Below are 13064 nucleotides of genomic sequence, written 5' to 3'. Positions count from 1 at the left end.
CGCGAACATGAAAGCATTGGCGTTGATCGTGGGGAATATTCCCTTCGAAAACAAACTCAGCCACTGCGTCTTCAGCGGTTCGGATTTAGGAACATCAATATGATGCTGTGTTCGTTATTACACCCAAGAACAGAACACCACAATCGCTTAGACGCGCCATTCTGCTCATAGACAGTGCTCCAGCTATCAACAATGGCGGACTACGATGATTGACAACAATCGTGGGAGGGGCGTCCGATCTTGTGACGTCACAAAATCGAATGGCTCAATTTGAGACAGGGGAAAACATATAAGAAGATAAAAAAAAAACACTGGATGGATTTTTTATCATTTTATGATGGTTGTGTACAGGCACTGCCAACACACATTTCAGTACAATCAACTTGTAAAAGTGCATGTACCATTATATGACCCCTTTAAGCTCTTTCAAAGGTTATCTCTAGCCTGTTATTTGTTCCAGTGATTTTTAAAATGAATTTCCACTACGTTCTGCTGTACTCCTGCTCGTGTCAAGAGAGATGCTTGTTCTGACTTTTCTGATTCAGTCTGTGATTCCCAGCCCTAAAGCTCTTCAAAACCCACCCAAAAGATTCACTACCGAAAGAATGTGATAGAATTCTATAGTCATGACAAACAAGGTTTATAAGGACCATTTACTTTCTTAAAACTTAAGAAAATTGTAAAAATGAATACATTTCCCTGCCATGAGAACAATACAACAGGAAAACTGATCAAAACATGGCAAGTGAAGTAAAAGAAAATGAGAAAATATGACAGAAATGTTTTTAACAAAACAGGTAGAAACTATTAAAATGTGTCAAATATTTGCAAACGGCGGTCAAGACATTAACAGACTTTAACCTTTGGAAACATACATGAATATTTACAATGTCAACAGCAAAAACAAGGCAAAGCCCAGTAAAAGTGATCAGAATAAGCTAAATTAGTGCAACAGGCAAAGTTTTTGACACACCATAACAGACAAAAAAAATTAATTTATGTTCCAAAAAAATGAATGACAATATTAATAATGCGCTGACCACTGTGTTGCGCTTTAACTTCATACAGAACTACAGTACGTCTTGAAGTACACACTGTAAATAATGCTTTCGGGATGGTCAAGTGCAGTCTGGCCGGTCTAAAAGTTGCAGATGTCCTCAGGCCTCAGTGTAGTTTGTAAAGCTTACGTAAATAAATAAATCCATTGTGAAAATTGGCAGAAGTTTGAGTTTCGAAAGCTATTGAGAAAGACTTACAAATGAGCTGATTTGTCCTTTTCGCACGACTTCTACGTTTTTACCAATATAAACACATTTCACTCAGGGTAATAACTCTCTGGTCATTACAGTCTTTACATTCCTGTGAAATGGAGGCAGAAACGAGAAGCACTAAAAATCTGTTTCTCAGTAAAGATGTTTATGGTCTGATCATCAGCATAATAACAGCACAGAGTGATTTGAATAAAATACGTTTTTTTAATACATTTTAAATGAAATATTAGCACACAAACAGACAACACTATATATTGTTAATATCATGAATTATTTAATAACCCCAGTCTCTTAAGATCAGATCATTTATGTATTGTAAATCCGTCATAAATGAACCCGCTCTACTGTTTAAAACCCAACTACAGTTTCACATTTATTTTTCAGACTTCTTAAGGATTATTTTAAGGCTGTTTAAAACACAATCATTTCAAGATCTCCCTCAACGCAATTAAACATTGATTATTTTAAAGAAGCTGCAATTTGCATGATATAAAAGTAAGACCCTCCAGTTGCACAAAAAGCAACAGCTGATTTCAGCTGTTCCCATGACAGATCTATAACTCCAGTTACAGCACCTTAAAAGTGTATAAATCTCATATAACTTTGATCATAACCCAGCAGATTAGACAGTTATAGACAAATGTTATGAGAATGAAGAACTTTTCAAGGACTTTTCAAAGACTTCAAAGCTCAAAAGTATGAATATTATCCAATTTAAATGTTATTTTTTAATGTGATGACCAAATAACATTTCTTTGTTCATCCTTCAAAGATCGTCCTCAATTGTAAAACGAAATGTTTCACGATGTAGGAAAACTAACCCTTGGTGAAAAACAAACACTACTTTTAAAATGAAAAAAGACATATAACCGGTAGATGGCGGCAGAGGACCACTTATTGGCTCATTAGCCATTTCCACTCACTAATATAGTTTTTTCACGGTTTGCTTTCGACTTTTATTTTTAGACATTATAGTGTAAAACTTAGAAAACTTGCCCTAAACAAACTCATTCAGCGTTTTGAGAGATACCCTGCAGATTCTCACTACCAGTAACTAAAACACCTGTGATTGGTCATTATCTTCAACAGAAATGTCGGTAACGCTTTAGATTACAGCCCGGAAAGTACTGCGTAATTAAAGCGATTTTACAGTGTAACTTTCGGTAATTATAGTGTACCTATAAAGTACTTACATAGGTATAAGGGAACAATATGTTAAATTTGGGGAATAAAGGGGTAACAACCAGGAGAATTTAAAAAAAAGTATTTACACTGTAAGTATTATAGAACTAAGTGGTACTTATTCTACTATTATGATACAGCAATCTTACATTTAGGAGCAATTTAGCAAGAACGTACCTTTTTGTAATAATGGTGTACCAATACTATATAGGCTTTTTAAAAATTACAGGGTACATATCTATGCATTTATACAGTAATATTTTTTAACAAAAGTGCACTGAAAACTAAAACTATTGCAACTTTTGCTTAAATATTGGGGAAAGATACTCTTGTTTCATGTAGTGGTGCTTGTTACCCTCTTGTTCCATGTAGTTACAAGGTAAGTACAATAAAAATACATACACACAATCTTATATCACTGACTCAGAAACCTTTATCCGAAAAACAACTTAATTCAAAACAGATTTACAACACTTTTTTTTCGTTTAAAACTGTTTTTTTAAATCAACAATTCATTTAAAATGCTTAAGTCTTGACAGAAAGTAGCACGAATTACAATATTTTAAATGTTTTAAACTGTAGACTATCGCTTCAGACCAGCTGTAATAAGCTGTTTTTCAAATAAAGGTTTCTGAGTCGGGTGATATTAGATTGTTTGTATGTATTTTTATTGTACATACCCTGTAACTTCATGGAACGAGAGTATATTTTTTCCAAAAAAAATTGCTGTATAAACTGCATAACTGTATAAATGCATAGATATGTACACTGTAATTTTTAAAAATCCTATACAGTATGTATTGGTACACAATTATTACAAAAAGGTACACAGTGTGTGTTCTTGCTAAATTGCTCCCAAATGTAAGATTGTTGTATCATAATAGTAGAATAAGTACCCCTTAGTTCTATAATACTTACAGTATAAATATTTGTTTTATTCTCCTGGTTGTTACCCCTTTATTCCCCAAATTTTACATATTGTTCCCTTATACTTGCATGCAAGTACTTTATAGGTACACTATAATTACCTCAACTGTAAAATCGCTTTAATTACGCAGTACTTTCCAGGCTGTAATCTAAAGCATTACCGAAATGTCTGCTATTGGCTACAATATTTAATGCTTCAAAATCACATTGAAAATTTGCACATTTGCAGCGCCATTGACAGGAATATAACAACCAGATTGCTTTTCTCTTTTATTAAACAATTACAAATTATGCTTTACACAACTATTATACAATTCGTTAATCCTGCAGTAAAAATGCATTACTTTGCACTGAACTGACCAGGCCGCCGCCACACCCTGTGCACTGTCCTCCCTGAACAGACGGATGGAAAGCAATCTGAAGATCTTCTGACTGCAAAGGTTGAACTGAAGCTTAGTGAAAAGTCTTCGTTTGTCGCTGAAAGTGACTTGTGTTCAGGAGTTTGTCCATCAGCACTGTGACTCTCCAGTGCTGTTGTCGCTCCGCAGAGGTTTCTGTGAAAGACAAAGGAAGAATGAAGAAGCTGAAGCCACAAACACAGCATTAAAACACTCAAACACACTCACTAAAGCCCAAAATATACTTACTTTTTTTACATGTACACTAGCATATACGTACAGTTGAATGCGTAGCCTTTCAAAGTATACTCCGTTTGATAGGGTGTTCGGCAACAATTGATCTAGAAAGTTTCATCTTTGCTCAGTGTCTGCGCTATTTTTCTCCAGAAGTTATGACCAATAAAAATGCCTTTGTATTCTTTCAAACTAAAGTTACGGCTCGCTCACACAAGCGGTTGTCAACGCGAGCGCCTCTTGTTGTTCTGTCTCTTTAGTTTCGTTTTCTACTCTGAAACAACGGCCTGAGACAGTGCTGCCATCTTGTGGAACAACTGATTAGTGTGCAAAACACATTCAGTGCGCATGTGCAACCTTACAAAAGTCAGGTGGCGCACAAACTATTCTGGTGACGAAATCTGTATCACGTAAACTGTACGCGGACCCTCGCATACGGGTAAAAACCGAAGTATACTTTGGGCTTGACGTACCTGACTGCTGTTGGACTGGCTGATACTGTATTCTGCTTTCTTCTTATGTGGACACATTCGGAGAAACAGATTGTGATACTCCGTCCTGACCTGAAGGGGGCGACACAACAGCCAACATAATTGATCAAAATTAACTGACTAAACAGTTTCAGATCAAACCCTAGTGGTCGATATGATATTACACAATTAAATGTATGCATAATTGCTGCAATGAAATGTAGATTTATGTTACATATTTCATAAATTAGACAAAATTAATTGTAAAATGAATAATTATGAAAAAAATTATTTGAATGATTTCTGAAAGATCATGTGACACTGAAGACTGGAGTAATGGCTGATCAAAATTCAGCTTTGCATCACAAAAATAAATTATATTTTTTAAAGTATATTAAAATAGAAAACCATTATTTTAAATTGTAATCATATTTCACAATATAAAAACATAAAATATGTTTTTTTTCTGTATTTTTGATCAAATAAATGCAGGCTTAATGAGCATATGGTGTGTGTAAGTACCGGTTTGGACAGCAGGCAGTGCATGATGAAGATGAGCGCCCCCTGGAGGCTGTTGAGGATGGTGAAGAGGTACAACATGACTTCAGTCCCGTTCTCCTGGAAGAGGAAGAAGCCGAAGACCCACGTCCCGCCGAGAACACACAACTGAGCCACTGCGGTCACTGTGAAACTCCTACAGGGAAACACACACACAATATAATTCATCAGAACTACTGAGATAAAACTAAATTAAAAACTGACTCATAAAAAAATATAATCATAGCCGCGGGAACATATAGAGTTGTATGAGATCGAACATATATAGGCTATTTGGGCTTTTTAGTTCAATAAACATTTTTATTTACTATTTTGTATTTTTAGTACTTAATATTTACCTCTAAATTGTGCAGCATTTATCATCTGCAATACCACGGTGTAACCACTAGATGGCGGTATAGCCCTAAATATACATTTATAAACAGTGGCTGCTGAGAACGTTGTTTTCAGACAGAACACTTTCATGCATTTGCCTATAAATTGAGACATAATTAAAGACTACTTTTCATAAAAGTTGACATTTAAATGTCAGTTTTTGCATTATTATTGCAGGCAAATCTTGACTCAGAGAAAGCATTTTGTTACTCACACTAGCTACATATAATGGTGGGATTAGTCACACGAAAGTAATCAGAATAAATATTGACTCAGTATGACCAGGGTGAGATTTCAGAGTGTTTACATTCCATGAAAAGAATCGTGTTTTGCGGTCGAGTCATGTATCGTCCTCCTATTTGAAAAACTGCATCGCAATTCAAGTAGTTTTATAATTTGGTACAGTAAAAACGCTTTACATTGCCAAAGCATTGACAGTTCTCCGAACCAATGGTGTTGATCCAATGGCCAAAAGTGCTCAATCGACTACATATAAAAACATAATAATCATAATAAGCAATTTTAAGAATAAAGGTGGAAAAATAAAAACATGTCGCTGCAGCACCTCTAGTTCCCGGGGCCGTGACTATAATAGTGTATGAATGATAGTGAAATAACACACACACACACACACACACCTGATCTTTTTGAGTTTGGAGAGGTCTGGATTGAGACTGGAGAATTTCTTTGCCAGTTTCCACACAGTGATGATGAAGAAGACACAGTTGAGGATGACGATGATGCAGACGGGTGCGAAAAAACTCAAGATAAAATAACGATCAAGAGAGAGCCAACAGCTGGAATGATAAATCAGTCACATGGTTACACACACACACACACACACACACACACACGCACACACACACGCACACACACACAGAGAAGACGTCCTGTGGCTAATTCATCTTTCTTTCTCTTTCATTTTCCCTTTGACTGTATTCAGGCTGGTTCCATTCATCCAGTGTTACTTTAGTTATTTGTGATCAAATATTTTAGTTTTTAACATTTTGAATTTGTTTCTTGCATTTGTATTGTAAATATTGTAAAAAAAAAAAAAAAAGTTTTTTAAAAAAAAATTTCAGTTGACATTTATTTTATTTCAAGTATTTACATTTTTTCCGTCTTTAGTTTTAGTTAATGCTAATACCCTGATGTCGTCATGCCCTGCCGGCCTTCTTCGCTCTTCTAACAACATGTTGAGACTGGAACCTCACTGGCCTCATTATTGTGTGTCTTCAGAGACTCTGTGAATGATTCATCGGGATTTACAGCTTCTGAGTTGATGTTTGACCATGAAGTTTCTGAAGCCTCACAATGAATTATTGATACGGGCGTTTTCCTGTTTGAGATCAGGTGGATGTGTCGACACATGATCATATCGACACATTTCATACACCTGATCGGCGACAGAAAGACGTGAATCTCTAGCATTTTGAATAGAGTTTACCTGCCGTTCTGGTTCAGAATGACCCTTTTATACTGAGTATTACTCTATACTTGTATTACATTAAAATATGGGTATGAACTTTATGGTGTGGGTGAACTTGACTAATTGGATTCAAAATCACACTTTGAAAAATGTACGCCATCATTTACATTACTTTGGATAAAAGTATATATGTTAGTCCTCTTAGAGAGGAGTTGAGAAATCTACATAACAAAATACATCAATTTATATTTTGTTTCTTAGGAGCTGCGTTTAACCATTTTGGGGCGTCACATTATCAAAGACCTCCAAGACATTTTTAAAAGCTTTTACTTTATATAAATTTTGCATGATTTGTTTGCAAACAAGGCGAATCATCAAAAAGTTTGGCCCGTTTTGTCAAAAGGAAATCATTTGCAATTTTAACTGTGTATATCAGCCAAAAGTAAACCTTTAAATGGGTTTCATGGGGTTTTTATCTATTAAAAAACAAAAAATATTGGGGTGGCAAGAGTGATATTTATTTCAGAGTAGGGTTATTATCGTTAACAAAAACTAAAATTATTAATTATTTTACAATAATAAAACTACAATAATGAATAAGATGACACTGATTCAGAGATCTGAGATATGCTGCACACACACACACACACACTTCTACAGCTGAACACTCACTGTCGATCGGTGCCGTATCCCCGCGGATAAGAGATGGCAGAGATAATGACGATGACGAGAGGGACTCCGTATCCCACCGCATACATGTGGAGATGCTTTACTGTGGTGTGAAACACCAGCACAACCATCCGGTAGAGCTGAACCCCCTCCAGCAGCATCCAGCAGAACGCAGACAAGAAGAAGAAATGAAGCAGCCCCGCCACAATCGCACACCCAACCTGAGAGAGAGAAAACACAAACTATGGTGTTTTAATTGCTTGTGATTCCCTATAGAATCATAATGTAAAAAACAATTTGAGTCAACTTACAAAACTTTGCTAAGATGTTGCCTTAAAATTCCATGTTAACTTGACAATATATTTCTTGTTGAATGACCTTATCCTTAGAGTTGAGTCAAATTTTTAATGTGTTATTGTGTTATTTCCTAGTCCAGCCAGTTGTAACAAGTAAATCCAAGTAAAGTGTGGGAAAACAATATTATTTTAACTTAAAAAAGATGAGTTGATTAAACTTAAAAATTTAATTAAGGTGACTTTTTTTTTGCCTTGTGTTAACACAATGATTGAGACAACTTTTTTCATTCCTATTTTTTTGCAAATAATTAGCAATCTGATGTCAGACAGAGAAACATATCAATTGAAAACCAAATCAATTAAATCTTTCAAGATTTTACCAGCTTCACTTATTACTAACCAGACCGGCTTTATTTCTGTCAGACGTCTACAGAAGCTCTTATTGAGAATTAACAGAGGTTTAGATGTTTCGTGTGCAGTCACCATTATGCTAAGATTTAATTTATCATATGATGAGAGTGAGGCGAGCTGACTGACAAGACACTGGCGGAAGATCTGGGTTCAAAGAGAAATGTAAAAGTGGCAAAAAAAATAACTTTTTCACCGTCTCAATTAAATTTTGTAAGATCAAGTAACTAAATTTGTCAAGTTGAAAATACGTAATATTCTAAGTAATTACAACTTAACTAAATCAGTGAAAAATATAACTCAAAAATTTAAGTTGAGCGAAACATTTTTTTTTTTTAACAGTTTAACTTTTAGACTTCAAAGCTCCCATATACAGGAGATACAAGACACACACCCGATTGTGAGTGCTGGAGATCCCGCAGAGGAAGACGAGGTCTGCGATGAAGAGGCACACGCTCAGATGAAGATGAATGCTGTTTCGGGTCCCTTGGATGGAGCGGCAGAACCGGAACGTCAGGATACACAGAAATAAACAGAGCAGAGACAGAACTAAACCCACACGCGTGATCCACATCAGAACAGACGAGTCCTGGAGGAGAGGAAAAATCATCATTTCATCTATCTGAATTAAATATGTAAAATCTCATTTTTTTCTGGTTCACAGATGTACCTGTATGGGATAAAGGGCCATCAGCACAGCAAAACTACTGAGATGAGAGCAGGAACACGCTGTATGAGTGCTGTTAGACCACGCCTCCTCACAGCCCCGCTCAGACCACGCCCCCTCAGCCTCATTCCAGTACACACAAGCGTAAGCCATGCCCTCAGACTCCGCCCTCTCCTGAAGAAGTGAGGAGAACCGCTTAGGAAACGAGGAGCACGTGAACACCTGCCTTAACCCTCTGGGGTCGGCAAACGCGCTGGCGCGTTTTGCTGGATTTTCTTCACATAGTAGCACAATAAACTTAAATTACTCCGTCATTTATGGTCATACAGAAAAAAGAAATATAAAAAAAGAATCTGTGATATTTCTACTTTTGTATGTGTCCACTTACAATCAAATCAAAACATTGTGCTTTTGTAAAATAAAGAAAATAAACAGGGTGTGCGTTCTGCCTCTCCGTCTCGGTGAACTTTTTAATGTTAATGTTATTGTTGTTTAAACTTCACATTGCAGTTGAACTGTTGCTAGATATATGGTAAATATTATAATATTTAGACCCGTGTTCACTGTTAAATACTGTGTTTGTGGATATCTGCTCAAACGTAGATATGTATAATATGGTAACCATAATGTTTCATATTCAAAACGCGCTGTGCGTTTGAAAAGCAAAACGCACCAAACATTAGGCTTCATGTTTTTACTCCAATCTCATTTCATAACATCATAACAAATGGAAACATTTGAAGTGACAGAAGATAATCAATATATTTTTATCTAGTGTAGTTGTTACTGAAGTGTTCCTTTTTAACGATTTATTATAGGCTGCTATAGGTTATTGTTATTATTATTATTTTATGCAGCACTGCGCGTAGCCTATGCCTACAAGGCACAACAAACCTGGTTTTCATTATATATTGTTGGAAACATTTGTGTGTGTGTGTGTGTGTGTATTCTGTGAATTTTAAAAAGCAATTTTAACCAGAAAAATCTAAAATGTATTCCCAAAATCGTGCAGCCCTATAGTTTCTCTTGATATCAGCATGTTCACAGGTTGTTGTTTTTTTTACAGGGACCAGATGCCCCACTGATGAGGTCCTGCTGACTTCAACATTCACATGAGTCTCTGTACATGAACATGGTAAAGTGAAAATCAAACACCTTGGAAGTGAAAGGTATGTACAATGTTTTTAGGAATGGCACAAAGGTCTCTGTCTTTGGATCATTGTTTTCAATAATGTGCTTTTTTGTCATTTGTTGTGTATCTTTGGATTATGTTGTGTTGTAAATAAATCCAAACAATCAAAAAGCCATTCTTTTTTAAATCTCCTCATTCTTTGTGCAAGGTTGCTCAGAATGACAGGACCTGATGGCTCCTAATAGGGCCATTAGGGGAGGGTTTTTGTCTTTCTCAGGTGTGAAATCCATTAATATTCAGGATGTGTTCACGCCTCCTCGCATAAAGCTTTCTTACACAAAACACGTCTTACAAATTTTAAATCAATATATTGTCTTATCTGAATGAGCAGTCAGGATGATTTTCACATAGTTTTGAAGCAAATATTCTAGGCTACGTGATACAAGTTGTGTGAAGAAATAATCAGTATGGATTTCATGGCCTTATTTCAGTGACAATTTTTTTTTGTATTTTCACAAACCACGCATAAATGTCATTATCTCAAAACTACAAACTTTTACATACATGCTGCTGATATATTATTGTAGCAGAGTTTGTGCTGAATACAGAGTAATCAGACTTTAGCCATTAAAATGTCACAAGTAACAGAAATAAGCACAAATGTCAGAGCATGTCAGAACACCTCCAGGGCCAGAAAACACCTCAGACCCCAGAGGATTAAGTTTGGAAAAGCTGTAAACTAATGCAAAACACAATGTGTGTGTGTGTGTGTGTGTGTGTGTGTGTGTGTGTGTGTGTGTGTGTGTGTGTGTGCACGCGTGCATGAACTAAGGCGTCTTCACAATTCTCAGCTCTGACGTTGCTTCGCTTCTTCATAAATGAAAAGCAGCACCAGGTACATGACGCATATTGTAGGTATTTTATCATTTCTACAGTCACCTTTTAGAATGTCTTCAGTCATCAATTGATTTTTTTTTTATTCAGATTTTATACGCATTCTGCAGTTGTAAATCTTGTGTAAATGCATTCCAGCGCTTTAGAACGGCATTAAACAATCTCTTTAAACCCTGATGCGAAATCCAGCTAAAGTTGGTAGGTGGTTTTCTGCTGGTCTAAGCAGGTCATTGGTTGAAGCAAACTGGTAGACCATTTTGGACCAGTAGCAAAACAGCTACTTAAGCTTAAACTGGATTTTCAAACAGGGAATACATATTTATGTGGTAGTTTTTTTTCCATTTGTAACTGTTTAACAGTTAAGTTAGTGAGTTGTTGTGCTGGTCGGCATCTTCACCTGTTCGTGTGTAAAGATGAGCGTCACGGGTTCAGACAGCTGTTTGGTTTCTGGATTACTGACAGCGACCGTCACCACCTTCGAGTTGAGCTGATAAGTGATTTTTCTCTCTCCGCTCTCCTGCTCCTGTGATGATGTGCTCATCTTGTGCAACAGATCGCTGGATGAGTTCATATCTTTAAAACTGACCAGCGCCACAAATGCAAAACCTAAAGGAAAACAACATTCACATCTTTTCATGAATGGGCTCATGCTTTTATATGTACATTAGGGGTGCAACGGATCAAAAAACTCACGGTTCGGATCGTTTCTCGGATCAGAGTCACGGATCGGATCATTTTTCGGATCAGCAAAAAAACCCTTTTTTTTATATATATAAAATCAACTTAAAGTGCACAAGGCATAATATCTTCTTTTTAACATAATTAATGAAAAACAACTTAAAGTGCAACATAAAAAGGCATATCTCCTTCCTTTAAACATGGACCAATGCTTGATGTGTTTCCACTGTCATTTAGGGCTGTCAAAATTGCTCAAAAATGACGTTTGAATATTGTTTTTCAGGGCTTGGCCTCTTAGTTCCAGTGAAAGGAACTCTTAATGCTTCAGCATACCAAGACATTTTGGACAATTTCATGCTCTCAACCTTATGGGAACAGTTTGGGGATGTTCCTGTTCCAACATGACTGCGCAACAGTGCACAAAGCAAGCTCCATAAAGACATGGATGAGCGAGTTTGGTGTGGACTGGACTTTGAGAACTGGACTGGCCTGCACAGAGTCCTGACCTCAACCCGGTAACACCATTGGGATGAATACTGCAAGCCAGGCCTTCTCGTCCAACATCAGTGCCTGACCTCACAAATGAGCGTCTAAAAGAATGGTTTCTAAAAATATTCCCATAAACACACTCCTAACCCTTGTGGAAAGCCTTCCTAGAAGAGTTTAAGCTGTTATAGCTGGGAAGGGTGAGCCAACTCCCTATTAAACTCTACGGATCAGGAATGGTATGTCATTTAAGTTCATGTGCATGTAAAGGCAGACGTCCCAAAACTTTTGCCAATATAGTGTATGTGTGTCCACGACCGTGAGTGTATTTGTACCTGGATATGATTTTCCTACAACTGTTTCCCAGCTGGTGTCGAAGAGGGCGGAGTCTGTGCTCAGAGTGACACGCCCACTGGGCGGAGCCTGACCCCGCCTGACTGCAACCTCAGCGACTGTGATTCACATGATCATACAGAACAACTGCTTAATTAAACCATCTTAATTAAACACACAGCACATTTCATGAAGAAATGTTTGTGTCTCACAGGTGTTGTGCGTCTCCATCCTGGTCACAGGCTCTTTAAGCTGAGGTCCGATCAGATGCATGCTGTTCTCCACCGTGAACAGAAACTGACTCAGCATCTCGCCGTCGATGTTCCCATCCGACAGCAGATCATCGGTGGAACTGCACAATGTCTGTGAAATAAATCAGTGAAATTCATCAAAGCATGTACACAAACTACTATGAGAATATATCATGCAGTGTGTGTTTAACCTGGAGTAACCGCTCCGCTGTGAAATGTTCTCCCTGTGTGTTATTCAGAGAATCACAGTTGCTCTTCAACATTGACATCAAATGCTTAAACTGAAAGACAAACAGAAAACAGAGTCTAATAGTCTTTGTGGGAACAGAGAATTGCAAGGTTTCTAAATCATAAAAATGTCCAGATTAGACCATCATTTACAAGGTTTTGATAATGTTAATACAAC

General features: G+C 36.9%; 1 protein-coding gene across 1 annotated transcript in view; it reads right to left on the bottom strand.

The window, feature by feature from the left end:
• Positions 1–3101: 3101 nt before the first annotated feature.
• The window catches only part of LOC311073029 (adhesion G protein-coupled receptor E5-like), a 32075-nt gene continuing 22112 nt past the window's right edge, over positions 3102–13064 (bottom strand). Inside the window, exons 8-18 of the mRNA XM_084098434.1 lie at positions 12850–12939; positions 12620–12770; positions 12410–12526; positions 11308–11516; positions 8888–9058; positions 8612–8806; positions 7517–7734; positions 6054–6212; positions 5005–5176; positions 4486–4575; positions 3102–3934 (exon numbers count right to left, since the gene is read on the bottom strand). Coding sequence (XP_083954560.1) covers positions 3890–3934; positions 4486–4575; positions 5005–5176; positions 6054–6212; positions 7517–7734; positions 8612–8806; positions 8888–9058; positions 11308–11516; positions 12410–12526; positions 12620–12770; positions 12850–12939 — 1617 coding nt within the window. The 3' untranslated portion in view covers positions 3102–3889. The remainder of the gene's footprint in view (positions 3935–4485; positions 4576–5004; positions 5177–6053; positions 6213–7516; positions 7735–8611; positions 8807–8887; positions 9059–11307; positions 11517–12409; positions 12527–12619; positions 12771–12849; positions 12940–13064) is intronic.

Source organism: Abramis brama (genome assembly GCF_963993115.1).
Source record: "Abramis brama genome assembly, chromosome: 2".
NCBI lineage: Eukaryota > Metazoa > Chordata > Actinopteri > Cypriniformes > Leuciscidae > Abramis > Abramis brama.
The sequence above is the reverse complement of the archived record's forward strand: the minus strand, read 5'-3'. Positions and strand labels throughout refer to the sequence as shown.